This window comes from Amphibalanus amphitrite, unplaced genomic scaffold, assembly GCF_019059575.1.
Source record: "Amphibalanus amphitrite isolate SeventyFive unplaced genomic scaffold, NRLGWU_Aamphi_draft 001649F_arrow, whole genome shotgun sequence".
NCBI lineage: Eukaryota > Metazoa > Arthropoda > Thecostraca > Balanomorpha > Balanidae > Amphibalanus > Amphibalanus amphitrite.
Window position 1 is genome coordinate 59,809 of NW_024883142.1, and position 19,994 is coordinate 79,802.

The 19,994-nt window shown below is 46.6% G+C and overlaps 1 protein-coding gene across 1 annotated transcript; it reads right to left on the minus strand.

Annotated features, from left to right (window-relative positions):
* Window positions 1–391: 391 nt before the first annotated feature.
* On the minus strand, window positions 392–4,513 carry LOC122374368 (cathepsin D-like). Its single transcript, XM_043353063.1, has 3 exons — window positions 4,397–4,513; window positions 2,269–2,433; window positions 392–1,703 (listed from the first exon to the last, which is right to left on the minus strand). The coding sequence occupies exons 1-3, from the start codon at window positions 4,487–4,489 to the stop codon at window positions 936–938; spliced, it is 1,026 nt and encodes a 341-aa protein (XP_043208998.1). The 5' UTR covers window positions 4,490–4,513; the 3' UTR covers window positions 392–935.
* Between the last annotated feature and the right edge of the window lie 15,481 nt (window positions 4,514–19,994).

The window sequence follows — 19,994 nt, forward strand, 5'->3', positions numbered from 1 at the left end:
GGAGCACGTGCTAAGGAAAGTTGTTTTAGCTGCATTGTGGGGTATAAGAAAGCGAAATCCAAGGATGTGTTTGGACATTATTTCTGGATCCGCCAGTGCTTTCATACGTTTGCATGAACTCAGCACTCGTGTCGTCCGTGGTTTCCTGCAGTCTGAACATCCATGTCATCCGTGTAATTTCCTCGACTGAGCAGTGAACGGACGTGCCCCTCAGTGAAGCCGTCCCACCGTTTTTCCCATTGGCTGAACTCGCTCTGCGGTTATACCGATTACACGTAAAATCCGATAAAGCACCGAACTTGCAAGTGATTTCCTGAATTATCACGCAGAGCACAGCATGGCCTAAACAAACCTCATTGATATGTGAGAGCGGAAACTACCACACATGGTATTTGGTATAATTCATATATTCAAAGTATCTGAAGTATAATAGCATTTTGAAGTTAACAAGGCCAACATTCCATTAAAATGGATTAATTAAATGTGTCCGGTAAAGCACCCTAGAGTAAAGCACCCATGATGGAGGCACGCAGAGCTGCGGACGGCCCAGCGGCTCCGTGCTGCCGACTCCTGGTGGGTGGCGCTGGATCCCGCGGCTCCGTGCTGCCGACTCCCGGTGGCGCTGGATCCAGCGGCTCCGTGCTGCCGACTCCCAGTGGCGCTGGATCCCGCGGCTTCGTGCTGCCGACTCCTGGTGGGTGGCGCTGGATCCAGCGGCTCCGTGCTGTCGACTCCTGGTGGGTGGCGCTGGATCCCGCGGCTCCGTGCTGCCGACTCCCGGTGGCGCTGGATCCCGCGGCTCCGTGCTGCCGACTCCCAGTGGCGCTGGATCCCGCGGCTTCGTGCTGCCGACTCCTGGTGGGTGGCGCTGGATCCCGCGGCTCCGTGCTGCCGACTCCCGGTGGGTGGCGCTGGATCCCGCGGCAGCTCCTCCCCTACGCACTGTCGGTGAAGCCGAGCTGCATGTTGTCCATGTCGTAGGCGGCGTAGAACTGCTGCATGAACAGAGTGCCGACCGTAATGTCGGCGGGAGGCGCCTCGGGCTGACCCACAAAGCCCGACAGACACAGGCTCTCGCCGCCGGTCAGCGGGATGACAACCGTGTACTGGCGGGGGCTCATCTGCAGCGAGCGGCCGGCGATCACCAGCTCCAGCGTCGGCAGCGCGTCCAGGGTGGCGCAGTCGAGCGCCGCCACGCCCGGCTGGCCGATGTCCGTGCCGCCCAGCGCGTCGTTGATGGTTTTGGCCATCTGCATGGTGAGGAAGAAGTAGGGGCTGACGGAGGTGGCGCCCACCCGGCAGTCGGCGGCGCACACGCTCACCTGGCCGACGGTGACGCTCTCGGCCGACACCATGTTGTCCACGATGGGCGTCCAGGTGAGCGGGCTGGTGTAGCGCTGCTCGTTGATGCCGCCCAGGGTCAGCTCGCCGCCGACGCCGTCCCGGCCCAGCCAGATGCCGGCCAGCCGGTCAGCGATCACTCCCTGCTCGGCCAGGGCGTCCAGGATGGACGGCGCTGCCGGACTGAAGCCGAGACCGAGCACGCCGTCGTTGGGCGCGTCGGTCGACCACTGGTTCCAGACGGACGTGGCCTCTGCGAAGAGCACGTCGCTGACGGTGGCTCCACCCAGGCTCACCGAGTCCTTTGAGAGCACGCCGCTGATGTTCAGCCCTCCCGGGAGGTCGAAAGGAGTGCCGTCCTCCTGTGGAAGACCGTCAGTTTATGCATCACAAACTGGCTGCAAAACTGCGGCAGCGAACTGTTGTAGCCGCAGCAGGTTGTGACAATGTAATAACTGCTACTTTAGCACGTTTAGTAGACTGCAACAAAGTGTCTATCGAGAATATATGTACGTTAATAATCACAGCAAGGTATCCATTTCGCTATCCATTTCGGATTCTTCCGCTCTATCCTCAGCACACACAAATCCTTCTCCTCGGCACCTTAGACCCCCTGGCTGCTGTTCGGGCCCGACGGTCGCCATCGCCCGATCGGAGCGGCTCCCATCTGTGCGCGCAGCTCACTGCTGTGCGGCTCGGTGACTGCTGCGGGGCCGTGTGGCCCGACCGAAGTGTCCCTGTGGCGGGCACAGCCGCCGCGGAGCACCATGATTGCCGCCCAGACCGCAATGGCACCCCCAATGTCCACTACTTTTCGGCTTTGCGATGTCCTCGGTATGCTGAGAGGGCAAACCCGGCAAACCAGCCCAGCCCGCCGCAGTTGACGGCGCGCCTGTCTCGGTGGGAGGGCGCCGCCGGCCGGCTCACCTGGTAAGTGGACGAGGCGGAGGCGTCGTACTGCCGGTGGCTGGTGCAGTACGGGTCCGAGCATCGCACAGAGTTGAGGCACGTCAGGCCGTCGATGGCGACAATGACCGACATGGGCTGCCCGGGAGTGCCCACCTCGAGATCACCGACAAAAAACTGCTGGCCCTGAAACGGCACCACGGGCCAGTCAGTGCCGTCACCAACCCCGAGCCGCTCTTCATTACATTTGGTGAAGATGGCAACGTTACTTCTGCAATGCTTTTTAGCTTTATGACAGGTGGGACCTTCAACGACAGTTCTTGCCTCTCATGTCTTTTTCTGAATTTGACAAGGCCCTCTCCTCTGTCCGTCCAAAAATGTCCGAGCCTGTCATTTGTCCAAAGATATCCGAGCCGTGAGCGAAAATTTACACACAACAGTCAACATTGTTATGTAAAAAAACGTTTTTTTACAAAAAAAAGTTTTTTTTTCTGGGAAGTTTTTTTTTTCTGAAATGTCTCAGGAAAGAGACGACACTGCTTATGCCGGCATCGTGTTCCTCTCGTCAAGATGGGTTGAATGAACGATAGTTTGACATTGAGAGATCATTTTGAAAATTTGACAAATGATAAGACTATGACTTGACCGCAAAGGGTCATGTTGCATATCAGTCGATCAATGTCGTCGAGCTGAACAAATCTGGTGTGTTTCACCGCACGTCATAGCACGTCTTTATCAAAAGTTACAGTATGAAAATATCGGTGACCTTTCATGACGTGGGATGACCTCGGGCACACAGATAGGTCACGGGTGCACTTTTCCGATTCAGTGTGTTATGTTTACCTATGAACCGATGTTTGAGTGTTTAGAACGACATTCGTCCAAAAAATGTGCATTTCAATTTTCTCCAAAGGGGCCGTCCATAAATTACGTCATACGTTTTTTTTTTTGCCATTCTTGATACCCCTTCCCCTGTTCACTGAAGTTGAGCTAGCCCTTCCCCAGCTCCCCTTTGTTACGCTAATGAAAACTGTAGCGTGAAAAAAACTTCACTGTTCTCGCTTTTTATGAGATAGGTAGGGGAAAGTGGGGTATAGCGGACCACCGGGGCAAAGCGAACCACCCACCCTGTTGTAAGTAAGTACCTACGCATTAGCAGCGCTATCCATTTTTTATATAGCCATTAGAAGTGCTTCTCATATACGCACTTTCACCTGCAGCGGCAGCCTGATCCGGGTGAGTTCCTTCGCTCTAGAGCAAAAAATGTGCGTTTTTGAACTTCCCTTCTAACTTCAGTGTTACAAAATAAATGTCATCATAGCTACCATGTTTATGCCTTTATTTTCATGAACGTCTGTACTTCGGAAATGCATTTATATGGCTGTAATTGTGTCGTTAAGCAGCAATCGTTATTCGGCGCATGTTGTCTGCAATGCGTGATCAAACAAAATATTTGAAAATGGGGTAAGGCGGACCAGAAACTAGAAAGTTCAGCATAATTCTGGCTAAATGGGGCAAAGTGGACCACTTCCCCCAACACAGTGGTTCACTTTGCCCCGCGATTTTTTTTTTAATCAGAAACGTGTCTCGTTTTTTTCATGGTCAAAATCCGTCACTTTATAGGTACCAGACGTAGACAAAAGTCATCAACAGGAAAGTTAGAGCTAATACGAGTATAGTCGACTACAGAATGATGTTCCACTCCTAAGAAGCTATCAGTTGACCGGAGCGCTAAGTTGTGCCGTTATCACGCAATTAAGCGTGTCGATTGTGAGCATTGGGACAAAGCTATAATCTGTGAACTCAGCCTGTGTGATGCGGCACAGCCTACCACTCCAGGTAAATAATGGCCCGTGAAAAGTGGAACATCATTCTGTAGTCGACTAAACATGGACCTTTCTATTAGGCACATTTATTTGGGAATCCCTGCGGCCAATGAAGCGTAGGCTTAGGACATTTCTTAGCTACCCTGCTTTAGGGTAGCTAAAGGGTAGGGTAGCCTACCCCACCTTCCCCTATCATGTTCCACACCTATTCTGTTACATTTAAACCGACCAACTGCTCAATTATAAATCACCGTCATATGTAAAGTAAAACTATCAGATAATGACAAGCAGGCCGTCACATCATGCCCCTGGGCGGAACTCACGGCTTGGAAGACATCCCTGAGAGGCACATAGACGGTGCCCGGCGCCGCGTTCAGAGCGGCCGCGCAGCTCAGAGCCAACAGCAGACGCAACATCCTCCTGAAAACCAAACAGACAAACGCTCGGCTGCACTCAAATCCTGCAGTGCTGTCTACTGGCAGGCATGTTCAACCTAACCCGTGCATGACTGGGGTGTATTTCACAACCGAAGGCTTGTGTTCAGTAATTAACCCAGCCCCGCTTGGGGAGGGGTCGGTGCAGAATCTGCCCCTAACTCCTAACCCCTAACTTAAAATATCTGTAAGTCGGAAAGCTTTCATTCTTGTTTGGGTCAGACCGCTTTAGGATGTTGACCTTAGGTCAAGGTTAGGTCAAAGCCACGCGGGTGATAAAACTGCTTGGAGGATGTCATACTGAATATCATTCGACGTGGCATTTCTTTTGCGGGCAATTGATGACTCAACCGGCGAAAAACTCCTATTGCACCAAACGACCTTAGTCAGTGATGCCTTATATGACGTCATGCCAGGTCTGGAATGCACAATTTAAGCCTCAGCGTTGCAAGAATCATTATAAATCACGATTACCTATATTTGCTTGTTATAAGATTGGTGCATTTTTACATATAAAAGTAAAACATGCCTGCGACCGTGTAGGTACGTCACTGCATGAGAATAACAACGTGAAAGGTATCAGAAATGATAACGTATTTAATATTTATGAAGGTTCATGAACAAGCAAGAAATTTTCGCGAACATGTGGCCTTGAATGAAGGAGTTCGTAAACTATCAAATAAAGAAATAAATAAACGTTGTTTACGAACCTTTATGGAAACATCAAACCAACTCGAAAAAACTTATAGGCGTCTAGAAAATTGCGGAGTCTACAACACACACCAAGAATTCGCGGGGCTTGTTCGCTCGCAGCCCCGCTTTGGCGGAGCTCCTGCGTAGTCTAGTCATGTATAGACTTACGTATGCACTAGTGGTGTCAATCGGTTACCGAAAAAATCGGTTACCGAAAAGATATGCTGACCGATTCGGTAATCGGTCGGTCAGGCCCCCCAAAAATCGGACACTTTCGGTCACCCTGTCAGTGAAACCATTTTCAAAAAGAGAAAGTATTCCATTTTTGCCTAGTTAAAATGAAAGTTATTGGGATGTTAATGATAAAGTTGCAAAATTTCCCCCAAATACTACAAGGGATGCCATGTTTTGGCAACTTCAGTAGCCATCCCACTCAGCAGGCAGCAGCCACCAATTGTCCAACCACAACCACAAGCAGGCTGATTTTGACTCAGTTGGCCCCACAAATACACACCATTGTGAAACTCAATTCCAGTCTTTAACTGTAAGTAACTTCTACCACAAAATGTATTTTGCAGTGGCTAAGAATTGACTGATTTTTTTTCACGTTTATTGATCGGAACACCCATCCATCAGCACACATCAACCCAGCAGCACGGTAGCAGCTCACACTCGAGCATGCTACACACATTCTAAACATCACCAGGCACTCTCCCATAGCAGACATCTGTCACCCCCGTGATCCGTCAATAAATTTAGCGTCCGGCGCACCGCTCGCTGCCTGTCGCCAGTGTGTTTACTACCTATTCACGAGCCAGGCGGCGCCACGACGCCCCACGACGGCGGCCCCCGGCCCGGCGGACCGGCAGAGGACGGCGAGGGCGGCAACGTGGAGACCTTGGAAACGGTCTCGTGAGATAAATCGCGCGACAACCGCCAACGCCGTACAGCGGCCGACGCGCTCGCTAGCTTGATTGAAGGAAGGAGAATATCAGGTTTTGGGATACTATGAGGGGGTGCCAATGTGTATTGTGTTATAAGAGTATAGGTGGCGGTAATGTGTTCATGTGACTGTGCAGTGTGTTTGTGTGTTGTGTATGTGTGTGTGTATGTTTTTTTTTCTTCATGTCCTATTCATTTTTAATACAGTCTTCACTGTTTAAGCATTGATATGCCTAAGTGCTCCCCATTTCTCTTGAAAGTTATTTTGTTTGCCGAGCAACTCGGCAACTTTGCTTTCTGTTTCGATTTCTTGTTTTAACATGTTCATCTAGTGTGTGATGTGTGGTGTGCTATCTTTGCAGCGCGCTCTGTATATTGCTATTTTTGCTAATGTGAATATCAATGTTTCCCTGGCTGGTAAATCTGTGGGAAATAACCATGTTTTTAAATTTACACTTACACTTACGTTGTACTTGTTTAGAAGTTCAGTTTTCACTGCCGTGATAAATTCTTTTGTTATGGGACAGTACCAAAATAAGTGTGATATTGTCTCGGGCTCAGCATTACAGAAAGTACAGTTTTCGCTTTCTTTCACATTGATCATCCGCAAGTATTTGTTGGTAACTGTGATGCGATTTACAATTTTATATTGAAACATTCTGTTGTAACTTGAGTTCGTAGCATTGACGGTTTCGACAAAACTGCTAGCTTCGAAGCAACCTACATCCCTGAGCCACTTTTGCTCTAGCCGTTCATTTGCATCTTTTATTTCCTTTTGCCTATGGATCACGAATTGCATGTAGGCGAAGCGTGTGAAATAAGTGTGATTTAGTGCCAAGTTCATCCTTGGCGGCATGTTTGGTTCAGATCTTTTCTTAATTGAGGCGTTTTTTATTGAATCAGGTAAGCTTCTTACCAGGCTCGCGTAACAGAGAAATGTCATCTTAATGTTGTATGCTTTTTCTAAACTTTCTTTGGTGTGAAGACGTCCTGTATTTTCATCGAATAAATCATAAATGAAATGAAGCGTATTCCTCTTGAGTGCCAACTTCTTATCATCGATCCCGTGAATTTTGTGTAATCCGAAAACCATATGCTTTCAGACAGTATTTCTTCTGTGTCGGGGGTGTGTTCTCGGGTAAAAAATTCGAACGCTTCTAACACGTCTTTCCAAAACTGGTTTGTAACTTTCACCTTGATTTTCCTTATAAATTTGCTTCCGTGGGACATTATTTCTTGGATTGGTTTGGGTAATTCCAAGACCGAAACTTTTGTCCATTGAGCCTGACTTTGCATGAGTCTCTTCAACCATGTGAGCTTCATGCTGTTAACGAACGCTTGGATATCGATCATAGATAACCCTCCATTGGTGTAGTTTTGGATGAGCTTGGCACGTTTAATGGGGTCTCGCCTACCCGCCCATATGAACTGATATAGTAACTTATTTAAATTTTTAAGATCTTTTTTAGGTGGATTTGGCAAGGCTGTGAACAAGTGGACTAACTTCGATATCAGTAACGATTTGACTACGGTTATTCGCCCCAGACCTGTTAAATTTCTTCTACGCCAGTGCGCGATCTCTTTCTGTATTTGAAGCAATTTGGGTTGCAAGTTGACTTCGGTTATATTAGTGTTATCGTTCTCAAACATGATTCCTAAAACTTTCATGCTGGTGACCCATTTAACACCACATTGGTCTCCACTATTGTTCAGGTTAGGCGGGCCTATCGGCAGACATGTTGTTTTATCTCCGTTTACTTTTAGCATCGAGGCTTCTGAAAAATATTCCAACTCTCTTAGGGCACCGTTCAAACATTGTGCATCTTGCAGGAAAAGCACAGTGTCATCAGCGTATTGCGAAATTATTATTTCAATATTATCTTCAAGTTTAATTCCTCTCACTAACCTTGATTGTTTAATTTGATTTGCAAGTAAATTAACAGCTAAGTTAAATAAATACCCGGAAGTTGGGTCACCTTGCCGGATCCCGCATCGTAAAGTGATTTTATTTCCTAAGAATCCGTTCAGCATAATTCGCGAAAAATTATCATTGTTCAGATACATTAGTTGTATCGTCTTTCTAAATGATGGGCCAAAATTATATTCCTCGAGGACACTGGACAGAAAGTTCCAGGATATGGAATCAAAAGCCGCCTCAAAATCGACGGACATAATTAAACCTGAGTTGTTGTGTTTTGTTAGATTGTTTATCACGTCAAATATTAAACGAGTGTTCTCACCGATGTAGCGCCCTTTCATGTAAGCAGTCTGACATGAATCTATTAAGTTACCCATTACTTTTTGCAGTCTCGCTGATATCGCTGCAGAAATTATCTTAAAATCTACGTTAAGTAACGTTATGGGCCGCCATCCTTTTATGCTATCGGGCGGTTTGCCAGCCTTCGGGATCATTGTAACAATGCCTTCCTGATGCGTCATCAACGTTTTGTTATTCTCGAGTGCGTACGCGAATGCTCTATGCAATAAGGGACCTAGTTTATCCCAAAAACGTCTGAAGAAGCATGCCGTAAACCCGTTTGAGCCCGGGGATTTCCCTTTTTTCATATTTCTCATCGCGTTTGTTAACTCTTCAAAAGTTATGGGCTGATCTAAAAGTCTGCGCTCGTTTATGCTGAGTGTGTTTGATATATTTTTTGTAATGAAGTTTTTCATAGAGGGCGAGCCCGAGGGGTTTTGATCTTTAGCGTATTTCTTTGCTAAATCTTTTGTAAATTCGTTCAGTATCGAAAACGATTTAGAAACTATTTGTCCTTCAATTTTCAAACATGTTGGTATTTTTCTTATTGCGTTTCTTTTTTCCATGCTGAGGAAATATTTTGAAGGTCTCTCGCCTTCTTCGTGCCACTTAGCCCTTGTCCTCACGATCAAACCATCAATGAAAGGTTTTCTAAGATTTTCAAGTTTCTCTTTTAGACCATTAAGGTGCGCTATGTTCTCTTCTGATTGCGCGGAATCTGCCTTGGATTCCGCACGCGTTATCTCTGTCATAAGATCTTTTTCTTTTTCCCTCTTTTGTTTAGCCTTTCTTTTAGAATATCGCACAGTTTCCCCTCTTATCAGCATCAACAGTGTTTCATAAAATAAATCGTCGTTTATCTTGAATTGTATTTCTTTAAAATTTGGTACGTGTGAGATGTAATCTTTTGTGTAGATGGGCAAAGCGTATTCTTCTAAGAATTGACTGAACTTGGACTGAAATGCCATTTCCCATTAGTTTCCATCAGAATTTACCAAATAATTCAATTTTGGGGTAGAGTAATAGCAAATAGAATTTCGGTCAAATTTCGGTCAAATTTTGGCTTGGGATGTTATCGGTCGGTATTCGGTCGGAAATTTTTCCCAAATTTCGGTTTCGGTCGGTATCGGTCAGACATTTTTTGGAAAATGACACCACTAGTATGCACAGCGGTGTGTGGTCGACCTGTCAAACCCGACTGTGACCTCTCGGCTCTCGGACCGAGCTGTGACCTATTGGAGGAGTGGAGACTTGGCGGCCCAGGACAGTTTTATAGGCCCTTCTCGGCACTTCCTACATTGATTGGCTCGTCTCCGACGCCCACGCACTGATAAGTATACAAGATTGCGGGAGCGCCTGCATATGTCGTGGGCGGGGGTGGGGGGGGGGGGCCTGCAGCAACGGAGGTGGGCCGGACATGGCGCATTGCTCTGAACTTGCCAGGTCACTGCTGAGGACAGCAATATGCGGTACGAAATGTGAAAAAAAGATAATGGTAGTTACGTGTTGGAGATGAGCTGCCTACAGTACTTCTGAGCATGATTTTATAACCCGAGCACAACTGGGATTTTTTATAACGCGCCCTACTGGGGGGGGGGGCTATTTATAGCTAACTTCCTAACTCCGAAACTACTGGGCCGATTGTCAAAATTCAAACGGCGTCTGATAGTCCTAGAAAAACTCGGGCGAATCCTAATTCCATTGACCTCGAGGTCACCGATGACGTCAAAGGTCAGGTGTCAGGTCAAAGTAAAAATTATCGACATTTTTGCTAGTTCACAATTTGGGCTCTGACCGCCGGCTTACAAGTCCGATCAGGCTCATTTTTGGTGTACGCACTCCTTGATAGATGCCCTAGATACCGTGAGGGCAACAAACTTTTACTTCGAATTTTTAAGGTCAAGGTCAGGTCATCCTAGGTCACGAAAATTGTATATCATGTATCGATCACGTGACGCATGTTTTATGGTCCATTTTACTCGTAGATTTCGAAAATAGTGTCGTCTGTGTCATTTGAGGCCATTGTCAGCTGAATTTACCGGAGGTCAGGTCACTTTCAGGTCAGAAAAGGTCAAATTTTAAAAATGAAATTTTTCCACAAAAGGTGCCAATCAGATGCAGTATGAGCTCAGGAACACGATGGTGCCATTTATATTGCTGTACGACGTCAAAAAAGTACTGAAAAATGGATTTGAAAAATATGTAATTGTAAAATTTTGACAATAATGCAAATAACATGGCTATTTTTGAAGATATTGGACTGAAAATTGCTAGTGTACCTAGTTCATCAGAGTGCGTTCTATCATATATTCCGGTTTTTGCGAAAAATCGAGATAAAAATTGAAAAAATCCAAAAATATATTTTTTGTAATTATAAAATCATATTTTTCAAAATTTTCGAAATTTTGAAAATTCGAGATAGCAGTTTGATAGCTACGTGTATTTGTAGTCCACTCATGCAAAGAAAATGGATCTAGCTTGAAAACTTAGCTCTTGAGAGCGTTTGCCGTAATTCAATATTTTGCATCAAAATCTGCCGAAATGACGTCACTCTGACGTCATTTTCGGCCAAACTATAGTAGCTAGAAAGTTACAATTTGAGCACAAGGTGTCAAATTAATGCCGCTGAGGGTACTGCAAGTTTCGTGTTGATCCGTCAAACAGTTCAGAAGATATTGCTTGCTGAAAAACGGGAGGGGGCTCTGTAGAGCCCCCCCCCCCAGTCATGCGCTGGCTAGGAATATATCTATGTCATCGACATGTATGTATTGGTATTGGATGTTTGGTAAAATAAGGTTCAGTGTGTTTCTTAGAAGCTATCAGCTAAAATATCAGCTATAAGCTATAGTGTTGCACTAATTGCTTACATATATGCTTGCTTTGTCAAGTTATCAGACAATATCATCTGGTAAACATTGAAACAGTTTCATAAAATGAAGATATTTGCTGTAAAAGAGATGAGGCGTATATTTGGTAAAATTAGATGCATTTGCCAGATAGCCCGTCTTGAAAACGGCATTAGGCATTAATTCCAACAAATCTGTACAGATGGGGCCGATTCTGGCAGTGACCGAATTTGCCCCGGACTGAGTGATAGCTAATGTGCCCCACTTGATGAAAATCAAAATTCAAAATGTGTTTTTTACTGAAAATTTGGACTAGGTAACTACCTATGTCGACAAAATGATGTTCAGCACGATAATGTTGACATTCATAACTACCCAAAGCGAAGTTGAAAGATACCGTCATGTTATCTGAATAGCCATGACCTAACATTTTGTTCTGGTCAAAAAGTTCGGATTTCCGTTACAAAAACAATTACCAACTTTTAAGCTTTTATCAAATATGTTCAAATTTACGTTGTTGTATTAATAGTACCGAGCCTTTTCAGACAAAAACAAGCGTATCTTACATTACAACATACCAACGCATGATAGTTTTCGAGAAACCCCCGCTGACAGGATGTGTCCTGTGGCAGCATCTGTCCCACTATCCCCTTCTTGCTACTTCACATGCTCAGTCATTTCAGGGTAAGTCGATTTAAGCATACGGCTGGCTGTTTTCGTTCCGACCCGGTGGAGTGCGGGGGTAGCTTCTCTCCCAGCCTGTTGTCGCGCCTCAATTTCTGCACGGGCCACACATGGACGGGTGGGCGGCCGGGCGCTCATCATGTGCCAGTTTCCCACTGGCTGATACGCCCACGTCCCACGTCCCCACCCCTCCCAGCGAGCGTCTTTGGTACGCTCACGCCCTCTCCCCTCCCCTCCCGACCCACTTGACCGTCTCCGACTAGGGTATCGTCAGCTGCACACTGGCCTCTCTTATGTTTTTCGCCAGATCTTAACCCGCGCCGTGCCGGGGGGGGGGGCGTTTTTACTTCTTAAGGTTTTTCGCAAATATATATCAAAAACTGCGGCGCTCAGCACCGCCGTTTTTGGTAGGTACACCTGTTCATACATCATTTTCACACATGTTTTGAAAATTTCAGACCCGGGTCGTTCAAGGTCAGGTCACCAGGTCACGTCAAGTGACTTACCTCAGAAAAAGTTCAAAGGCTCCCCATAGCTACACCGACTAAACGATCACCTTGAAACTTTCAGCGATTGATATGAGTAACAGTATATTGATATACCTACCAGTATAACGCCTTTTAGGGCGACTAACGGAGCGAGCGAGAGGGTGGGCCTTGCACGTGCGAAATTTCGAGGAGGTACCTCCAAATGACTTGTGCACGGCACCTTACTAACCGGTCTCTAGCGATGTGCCAAATTTGAGCACAATCGGCCCAGCCGTTCTCGAGATCTGGAAGCGGCACCCTGCACGTGCGCACGTGCAAAATGGGTCCCAACTGGCTTGTGCACGGCACCCTACTAACTGGTCGCTAACCGTGTACCAAATTTGAGCGCCATCGGTCCAGCCGTTCTCGAGATCAGGATACGACCCCTGCACGTGCGCACGTGCAGCAGCACCCCAACTCTGGCACATGGATATGCAGTGCCTAGTGAGTGCCTACCTACATGCCAACTTTCAGCGCAATCGTCCAAGTAGTTACCGAGATATTGCAACAATTACAAAACTGACACCTCTTCGTTTTGCACGTGGCACGTGCATAAGGGGTCACCGACACGCATCGGGAATAGTCCAATACTTGGTAGAAGGAATGAAGCTACCCTACAAAAATTACCGCGTGTAAATCGTTCAAGTGGTTGCTGAGATATAAGCCTCGCAAAAGCGTCCGCAAGGCCGGCCAGCCGGCCGGCCGGCCGCTCATACTCGGAAATTTCCGTTAATCTAAGTAAGGACTACGCTTGCTTCGCTCGCTCCGTAATAACATGTATACCAGTATAACGCCTTTTGGGGCGACTAACGGAGCGAGCGAGAGGGTGGGCCTTGCACGTGCGAAATTTCGAGGGGGTACCTCCCACTGACTTGTGCACGGCACCCTACTAACCGGTCTCTAGCGATGTGCCAAATTTGAGCACAATCGGCCCAGCCATTCTCGAGATCTAGAAGCGGCACCCTGCACGTGCGCACGTGCATAAAGGGTCCCAACTGACTTGTGCACGGCACCCACTAACTGGTCCCTAACCGTGTACCAAATTTGAGCGCCATCGGTCCAGCCGTTCTCGAGATCTGGAAACGACCCCTGCACGTGCGCACGTGCAGCAGCACCCCAACTCTGGCACACAGTGGCGGATCCAGGGGGGGGGCAAAATGGGCATTTGCCCCCCCCCCCCAAAACGGCATGATTTTAACATTACGCCTATGGACGATGCATGGAAAGAATCGAGAAATTTTTATGGTTTGCCCCCCCCCCCCAAACCTCTGAGCTGGATCCGCCTCTGCTGGCACATGGATATGCATTGCCTAGTGGGTGCCTACCTAACTACATGCCAACTTTCAGCGCAATCGGCCAAGTATTTACCGAGATATTGCAACAATTATAAAACTGACACCTCTTCGTTTTGCACGTGGCACGTGCATAAGGGGTCACCCACATGCATCGGGAATAGTCCAATACTTGGTAGAAGGAATGAAGCAACCCCACAAAAATTACCGCGTGTAAATCGGTCAAGTGGTTGCTGAGATATAAGCCTCGCAAAAGCGTCCGCACGGCCGGCCGGCCGCTCATACTCAGACTCGACGATACAGATCGACTGGCATGCAAGATGATCCTTTCCGGTCAGGTCATGACCTTGACCTGTGTGGTCAAATTTTCGAAATGACCCCCAGCGGAGCGCCGGCTAACGTAATTCGGTTTTCTCGCCCGTGGTCAGCTAGCAACTAACAGAAAAATTTTAAAGATGCAAGTTGAGTTTTAGATGGCTCCCGGTTATATAAATGACTCTTGTAGTGCCTCGCTAAGTCCCACGCTAGCCTCTCCGGCGACGAGTTAGGAAAGTGAGTGAGTTAGGCGAATTAGTCAGGCGAGTGAGTGAGACGTGAGCCGAGCCAGTTAGGCGAGTGAGGGTCTGATGATGTAAGGCCGGTGATTAGGGATAGGGGTAAGTGTGTTTTCAGCTGCACCCGGGGCCGGGCGATAAATGACAAGTGGCAGACGTCATAAGGTGCACAGAGCTGTCATTTTATGAGCTCGTAATGAGTGCCTTTTGTTTGCTGTAATGTTTTGACGTTAATTAAAGCAGTTGCGCTATAATTCAAGCATCGATCTTGTCCTCTTTTGCAATGCAACTATAGTTCGTTTTTTTTTCAAAAGGACGCTGGCTCCAAGTATGTTTTTCGAACAAGCACGTGTTTTAGCCAGCAGAACGAGCAAAAACTGAACCTGAGAAAATCGAACGTAGACTAATTTTAACATGTGATTTCTTCCCGATAATTTTCATATGTGCGTTTTGGAACCAAATATGAGAACAGTGGTGACGTCATGCTGTTGAACATGTATTGCATTGTAACGTATAACTATCATGGACGGAACCGCTTACTCGATATTAAGCTCGGCAACAATGAAAAACTAAGCTTCACCCAAATTCGTTGACACTTGTCCCATTGCACGGACATTTGGGTGCCTGCTGCCACCAGTGACGTCATCATAGTATGTTCATTTTTTAAGAAACAATTTCCAGCTACTTACCGTGCACAATTTGAAATCGATTATTTTTTCGGTAAGAAATTCTTAGCCAGACACTGAAGCTCTTGACTGAAGCTGCCAAAACTCACGTGAGAGGTTCGATATTGAACTTTGAGCCAGCGTCCTTTTGAAAAAAAACGAACTATAGAAAGAAACAAATTGTGTCGTCTGGCCGAGTCTCTAGCCTTTGCTGAAATGCCTTTAATGTTTTGATAGATTAGACACACATCCGGTCATAGGTATGCTTTTTTTGGTCAGCTTGGCAGGGCGTGTCCCCCACGACCACTATTGAAATTAGGACATCTCACATCCGTGGCGCCGTTCCTCAGCCATATCATAACTCGCTTCCAGGCACCAGCGACTATCTGGATTCTGGTGACAAGTGCAGGGGGTCCGCCACAATGTCGGGATTGCGGCGGGGGTCTGACCAGGGGCTCCACCACGGCCTCAGGATGGTGGGTCCAACCCAAAACTTCGACACCCCTGTAGGCACATTAGGGTGCATTACGGAAGTAAAATCATTGAGCGAGCCCGGCCCCCACAGCCCCCGGTGGCGGAGCCGCAGGTGCCGACCCAAAAATGTGTCACTCTATACAATGGAAGTGGCATTACGGAAGCAAAATTTTTGGGGGTCCGGAACCCCGCGACCCTCCCTCCCCCCCCCCCCCGGTGGCGGAGACCCTGCTGGCATGCAATATAATCATTAGCCGTTTGACTGAGAACCTCATGGTCGATCCAAGAAGGTGGTCAGGGTCCAGGGACGTTGCGAGGGCATGTATCCTAAAAGTGTCTCTTATAATTCCCAAAACTCTTCAGATTTCACTTCTATTTGCATTTTTTACATATAAACTATTTTCTATACAGGCCATTTATATTTTCTATGCCAAGGAAACGACAAAATTTCGACGATTTCGAACGCTCCGCGGCCCGGGAGCGGCAAATGTCCCTTCCCATCCCCTGGACCCCCTGGATCAGCCAGTGACAACTGCCCTCGGTATTGGCCAGATAGATCATCAGGCGTGTAACCACCATAGAGATCTTATATACATATATTATATTACTTTTATTATATATCTTGTATATAAGATCTCTATGGTAACCACCACTGGGGACACTGGGGACAGGTCCCCAGTAACTTTTGGGTTACTGGGGACTGACCCCAGTAAAGCGGACGACCTTTCCAATTTGTTTAACCCGCGCCCCGCTGGGCTATTCAGCCATACGCGCCCTGCTGGGGGGGGGGGGCAGATTCTGCCGAGTCTCTAGCCTTTCGAAAGGCTAGAGACGGCAATCGAAAGCTCTCAACCAGGCGGATCTCAAGAGCCCTTTTTTTTTGCTGAAGTAGGTCAGAAGTCAGGTCAAGTTAGGTCAAGGGTACAAAATGCAAGTTTCTTTCTACATATATCGGCCTTGCACCGTAGTTGCCGAAGAATGGACTGGGACTGATTGCCCGAAACGTGCTCTTAGGCTACCAAGACAATATTCGTTGCATACAATAGCATGCAAAGGTCAAGGTCAAGATCAGGTCAGGTCACCAAGAACGAAACAGAAAAGGGCATGTGCGACATATGTTTTATGGGTCATTTTATTCATAGAATTCAATAGGCACACTCAATTAGTGATATGAACCACATCTGGATGAATGTCAGGTCGAGGTCAGGTCAAGGTCAGGTCAAGTGAGGTCAAATTTTGAAGTTGGTTGTTAAGGCCTAAAAAGGTGTCTATCTGATGCAGTTTTTCACGGCGAATCGAATGGTGCTATTTTTGCTTCCGTAAGAGGTCTAGAACTTCCAAAAAAGCGTTCTTTAAAAAAAAAGATTGTGTGTCGTGACGTCATATTTTTTTTTTATTTAGTCGGACCTCTCTCCAACGGGCTCATGTCCCAATTATAGGAGAGAGCACCTGCTCCTCCCTCCGTCCTATTCCCCACCCCCCAGGCTACGGCTGAAGTGGGAGCCTACCCCACACCTGGTGACGCAGCCGGGGACGACGCCCGCGCAACGGGCGGAACCGGGAATCGAACCCGAAACCCGGCACCGCCCGCACCGCGGGTCGACGCCCTAACCGACTGCGCCACCAGGGCCGCAATTTTGAATAACTCCCACATTTTGAACCGATTCTTCTAAAAATTGGTATGTAGGTGCACATAGACCACTTCTCTGACATATATTCCGTTTTTTTCGATGCTCAATATTTTGGATTTTATAATCATTTTCCCAAAAAAAGTCAGTTTTTTTTAAACATTTGGTCCAAAATCCAAAATTTTCAAAACACCGAGATAGCCATTTGATAGACAAAGAAGAATCACGTTATAAACTTTTTTGTTACGTCTTGATTCCTTTCAAAATAAAGATGCTATCGGCGTTTGAAATTTTGCCGTTTTTTAGGCGAAAATGGCGGACATTACGTCACTAAAATATTTTTGAAGATGTTAGGCTAAAATTTGCTAGAGTAGTTCATCAGTATGTGTTCTATCACATACATTTCGGTTTTTGCGTAAAATCAAAAACATCTTGAAAAAAATCCAAACAATGCCTATATTTTTTGTAATTGTAAAAACATATTTTTTTAAAATTTTCAAAATTTTTGGAATTCGAGATGGCAGTTTGATAGCTACGTGTATGTGTAGTCCATTGATGCAAAGAAATTGGATCTAGCTTTAAAAGTAAGCTCTTGAGAGCGTTTGCCGTAATTCACTATTTTGCATCAAAGTCGGGCGACATGACGTCACTCTGACGTCATTTCCAGCCAAATTATGGTAGCTAGTAAGTTGAAATTTTAACACAAGGTGTCAAAGTGATGCCGCTGAGGGTACCGCAAGTTTTGTGTTGATCCCTCAAACGCTTTAGAAGATATTGCCGAAAAACGGGAGGGGGCTCTGTAGAGCCCCCTCCCGTCATGCGCGGGTTAACCCGCGCCCCGTTGGGCTCTGCCGAGCAACGCGCCCTGTTGGGGGGCCATTTTGGCCCCCCCCCTAAGATCTCGAGAACCACGCAACCTAGCGACAAGCGGCAAACGGTGTTGGATAGCCCTATCAGGGAACTACCTTGTAACCCAATTTTATTGACCTAGGTCAAACCGATGACGTCACAGGTCAGGTCAAAGGTCCAATTTTCACCGTTTACAGGCATTTCAAGAAATGCGTTGTAAAATCGAGTAAAATGCATTTCATTGAAAATCATCGATGAGGAAATGTTCTTCAAACACATAGGTATTTTGCTATTTGAGGTCACTGATACCAGGTCAGGTCACAGAGGTCAGGTCACGGGGGGTCACAATATGAAAGTGTCGTGTGATACATGTTTTATGGTCCATTTTACATGACAAATGCAATTATGTGGGTCAGGCAGCCTTTGGGGCCAGCTTAGGTCACGTTTTGGTCAAGGTCAGGTCAAGGTCAGGTCAAATTAGGTCAAATTTCAAAGTTAATATTTGTGCATAAAATGAGTATCGAATCGATGCAGCTCGTCACGGGGAGTTCAATGGTGGTCTTTGTTTTGCCGTACGAGGTCTAGAATCGCTAAAAATTGAGTTCAAAAATTTGACGTCATCAATTTTGAACAGTTTTTTCGCTATAACTTGGCCAAAAAACGAGATATCGATCTGAAATTTAGTATGTGTATAGAAGAGTGCAGGGACTATCACATATATTCCTGTGTTTTCGAAATTCGGAAAAAATGGATTTTTTTTTTCTAAAAAAATCAATTTTTTATTTTTTGGGGTCAAAAACCCAAAATTTTGAAAATCCGAGACAGCAGTTTTGTAGCGCCGCTTTTTGTCTACTAGACCATATAAAGAACTTTGAAATTGCTTGATAACTGTAGATTTGGTGAGCGTTTCAAGATTGCATGTTTTTTGCTCATTTTTGCTCGAACATGACCTCAGTTTGACCTCAATAACTCCTGACCTAAGGTGACCTAAGACTTGAAATTTGGTGTGAAGGTGTCAAAGTGATGCCCGGGAAGGTACTGCAAATTTGGCGGCGCTGCACGCCGCCGTTTTCTTGCTATTAAAAAAACCACAGGGGGGGCCAAAATGCCCCCCCCCCCCCCCAACGGGGCGAGGGTTAAGGCCAGTTCACCATGAAGTCGTTAGAGGCCATGAATGGAAGCCAGCCCAGTCCTGAATGAAGGTCCTTAACCCGCGCCCGGCTGGGGGTCCTGGATTTCCACGCACTGCTGGGGGGGTGTTTGAACACCCCCCCCCCTTCTAACTCGGTTCCTGGGCTACGTAGCGATACGCGGAAGGCGGCGTTCGAAAAAGTGCCAAAAATAATGACGAAATCACTTGGGTCACTTCTTTGGTCAGGTCAAAAGTCAGGTCATCAGAGGTCATTGAAGGCAAAATTTCGCCGATTTCCAGGTCGAATGTCGACAATTTCCAAGAAGCCAACACGTAACTCGGGAGCCAATAGAGCTACAGCGCTGCGGAAAAGCGCATTCAATAGCCCTATTAACGCCCTTTCTGAATAATTGTCTCAGATTTGACATAACGCCAATGGTTTTGCCTGCAGGGCAGGGGGCAAAAACTGCAAAAATAACCGAATTTTTTGGAAACAGTTTTACCGCAATACCTTTTGACCAAAGCCGTGTACGAGCTTACTTTTACCAGCATTGTGTTCCTCTCGTCAAGACGCATCAAATGAACTATAACTTGACCTTGAAAGGTCAACTTAAAAATTTGACCTCAGGTCAAGGTCATGACCTAACCGGAAAGGGGCATGTTGCATATCAGTCGATCCATATCGTCGAGCTGAACACATCAACGCATTTTCATCGCTCTAGCCTGCCTCTATCAAAAGTTATTTGCGAAAAACTGTTAGATAGGTACCATTCGTGACCTGAGATGACCTCAGGGGCATAAACAGGGGGTCGCCAGTGTGTCTAAGCCACTTGTTATTCAGTGTTTGGGAGTGTTTATAATGTCTTTCGTCCAAAAGAGGCGCATTTCAATTTTCTCCTATTGACTTAATAAATGGGGAGGTCGCAAAATTGACCTGAACTTAG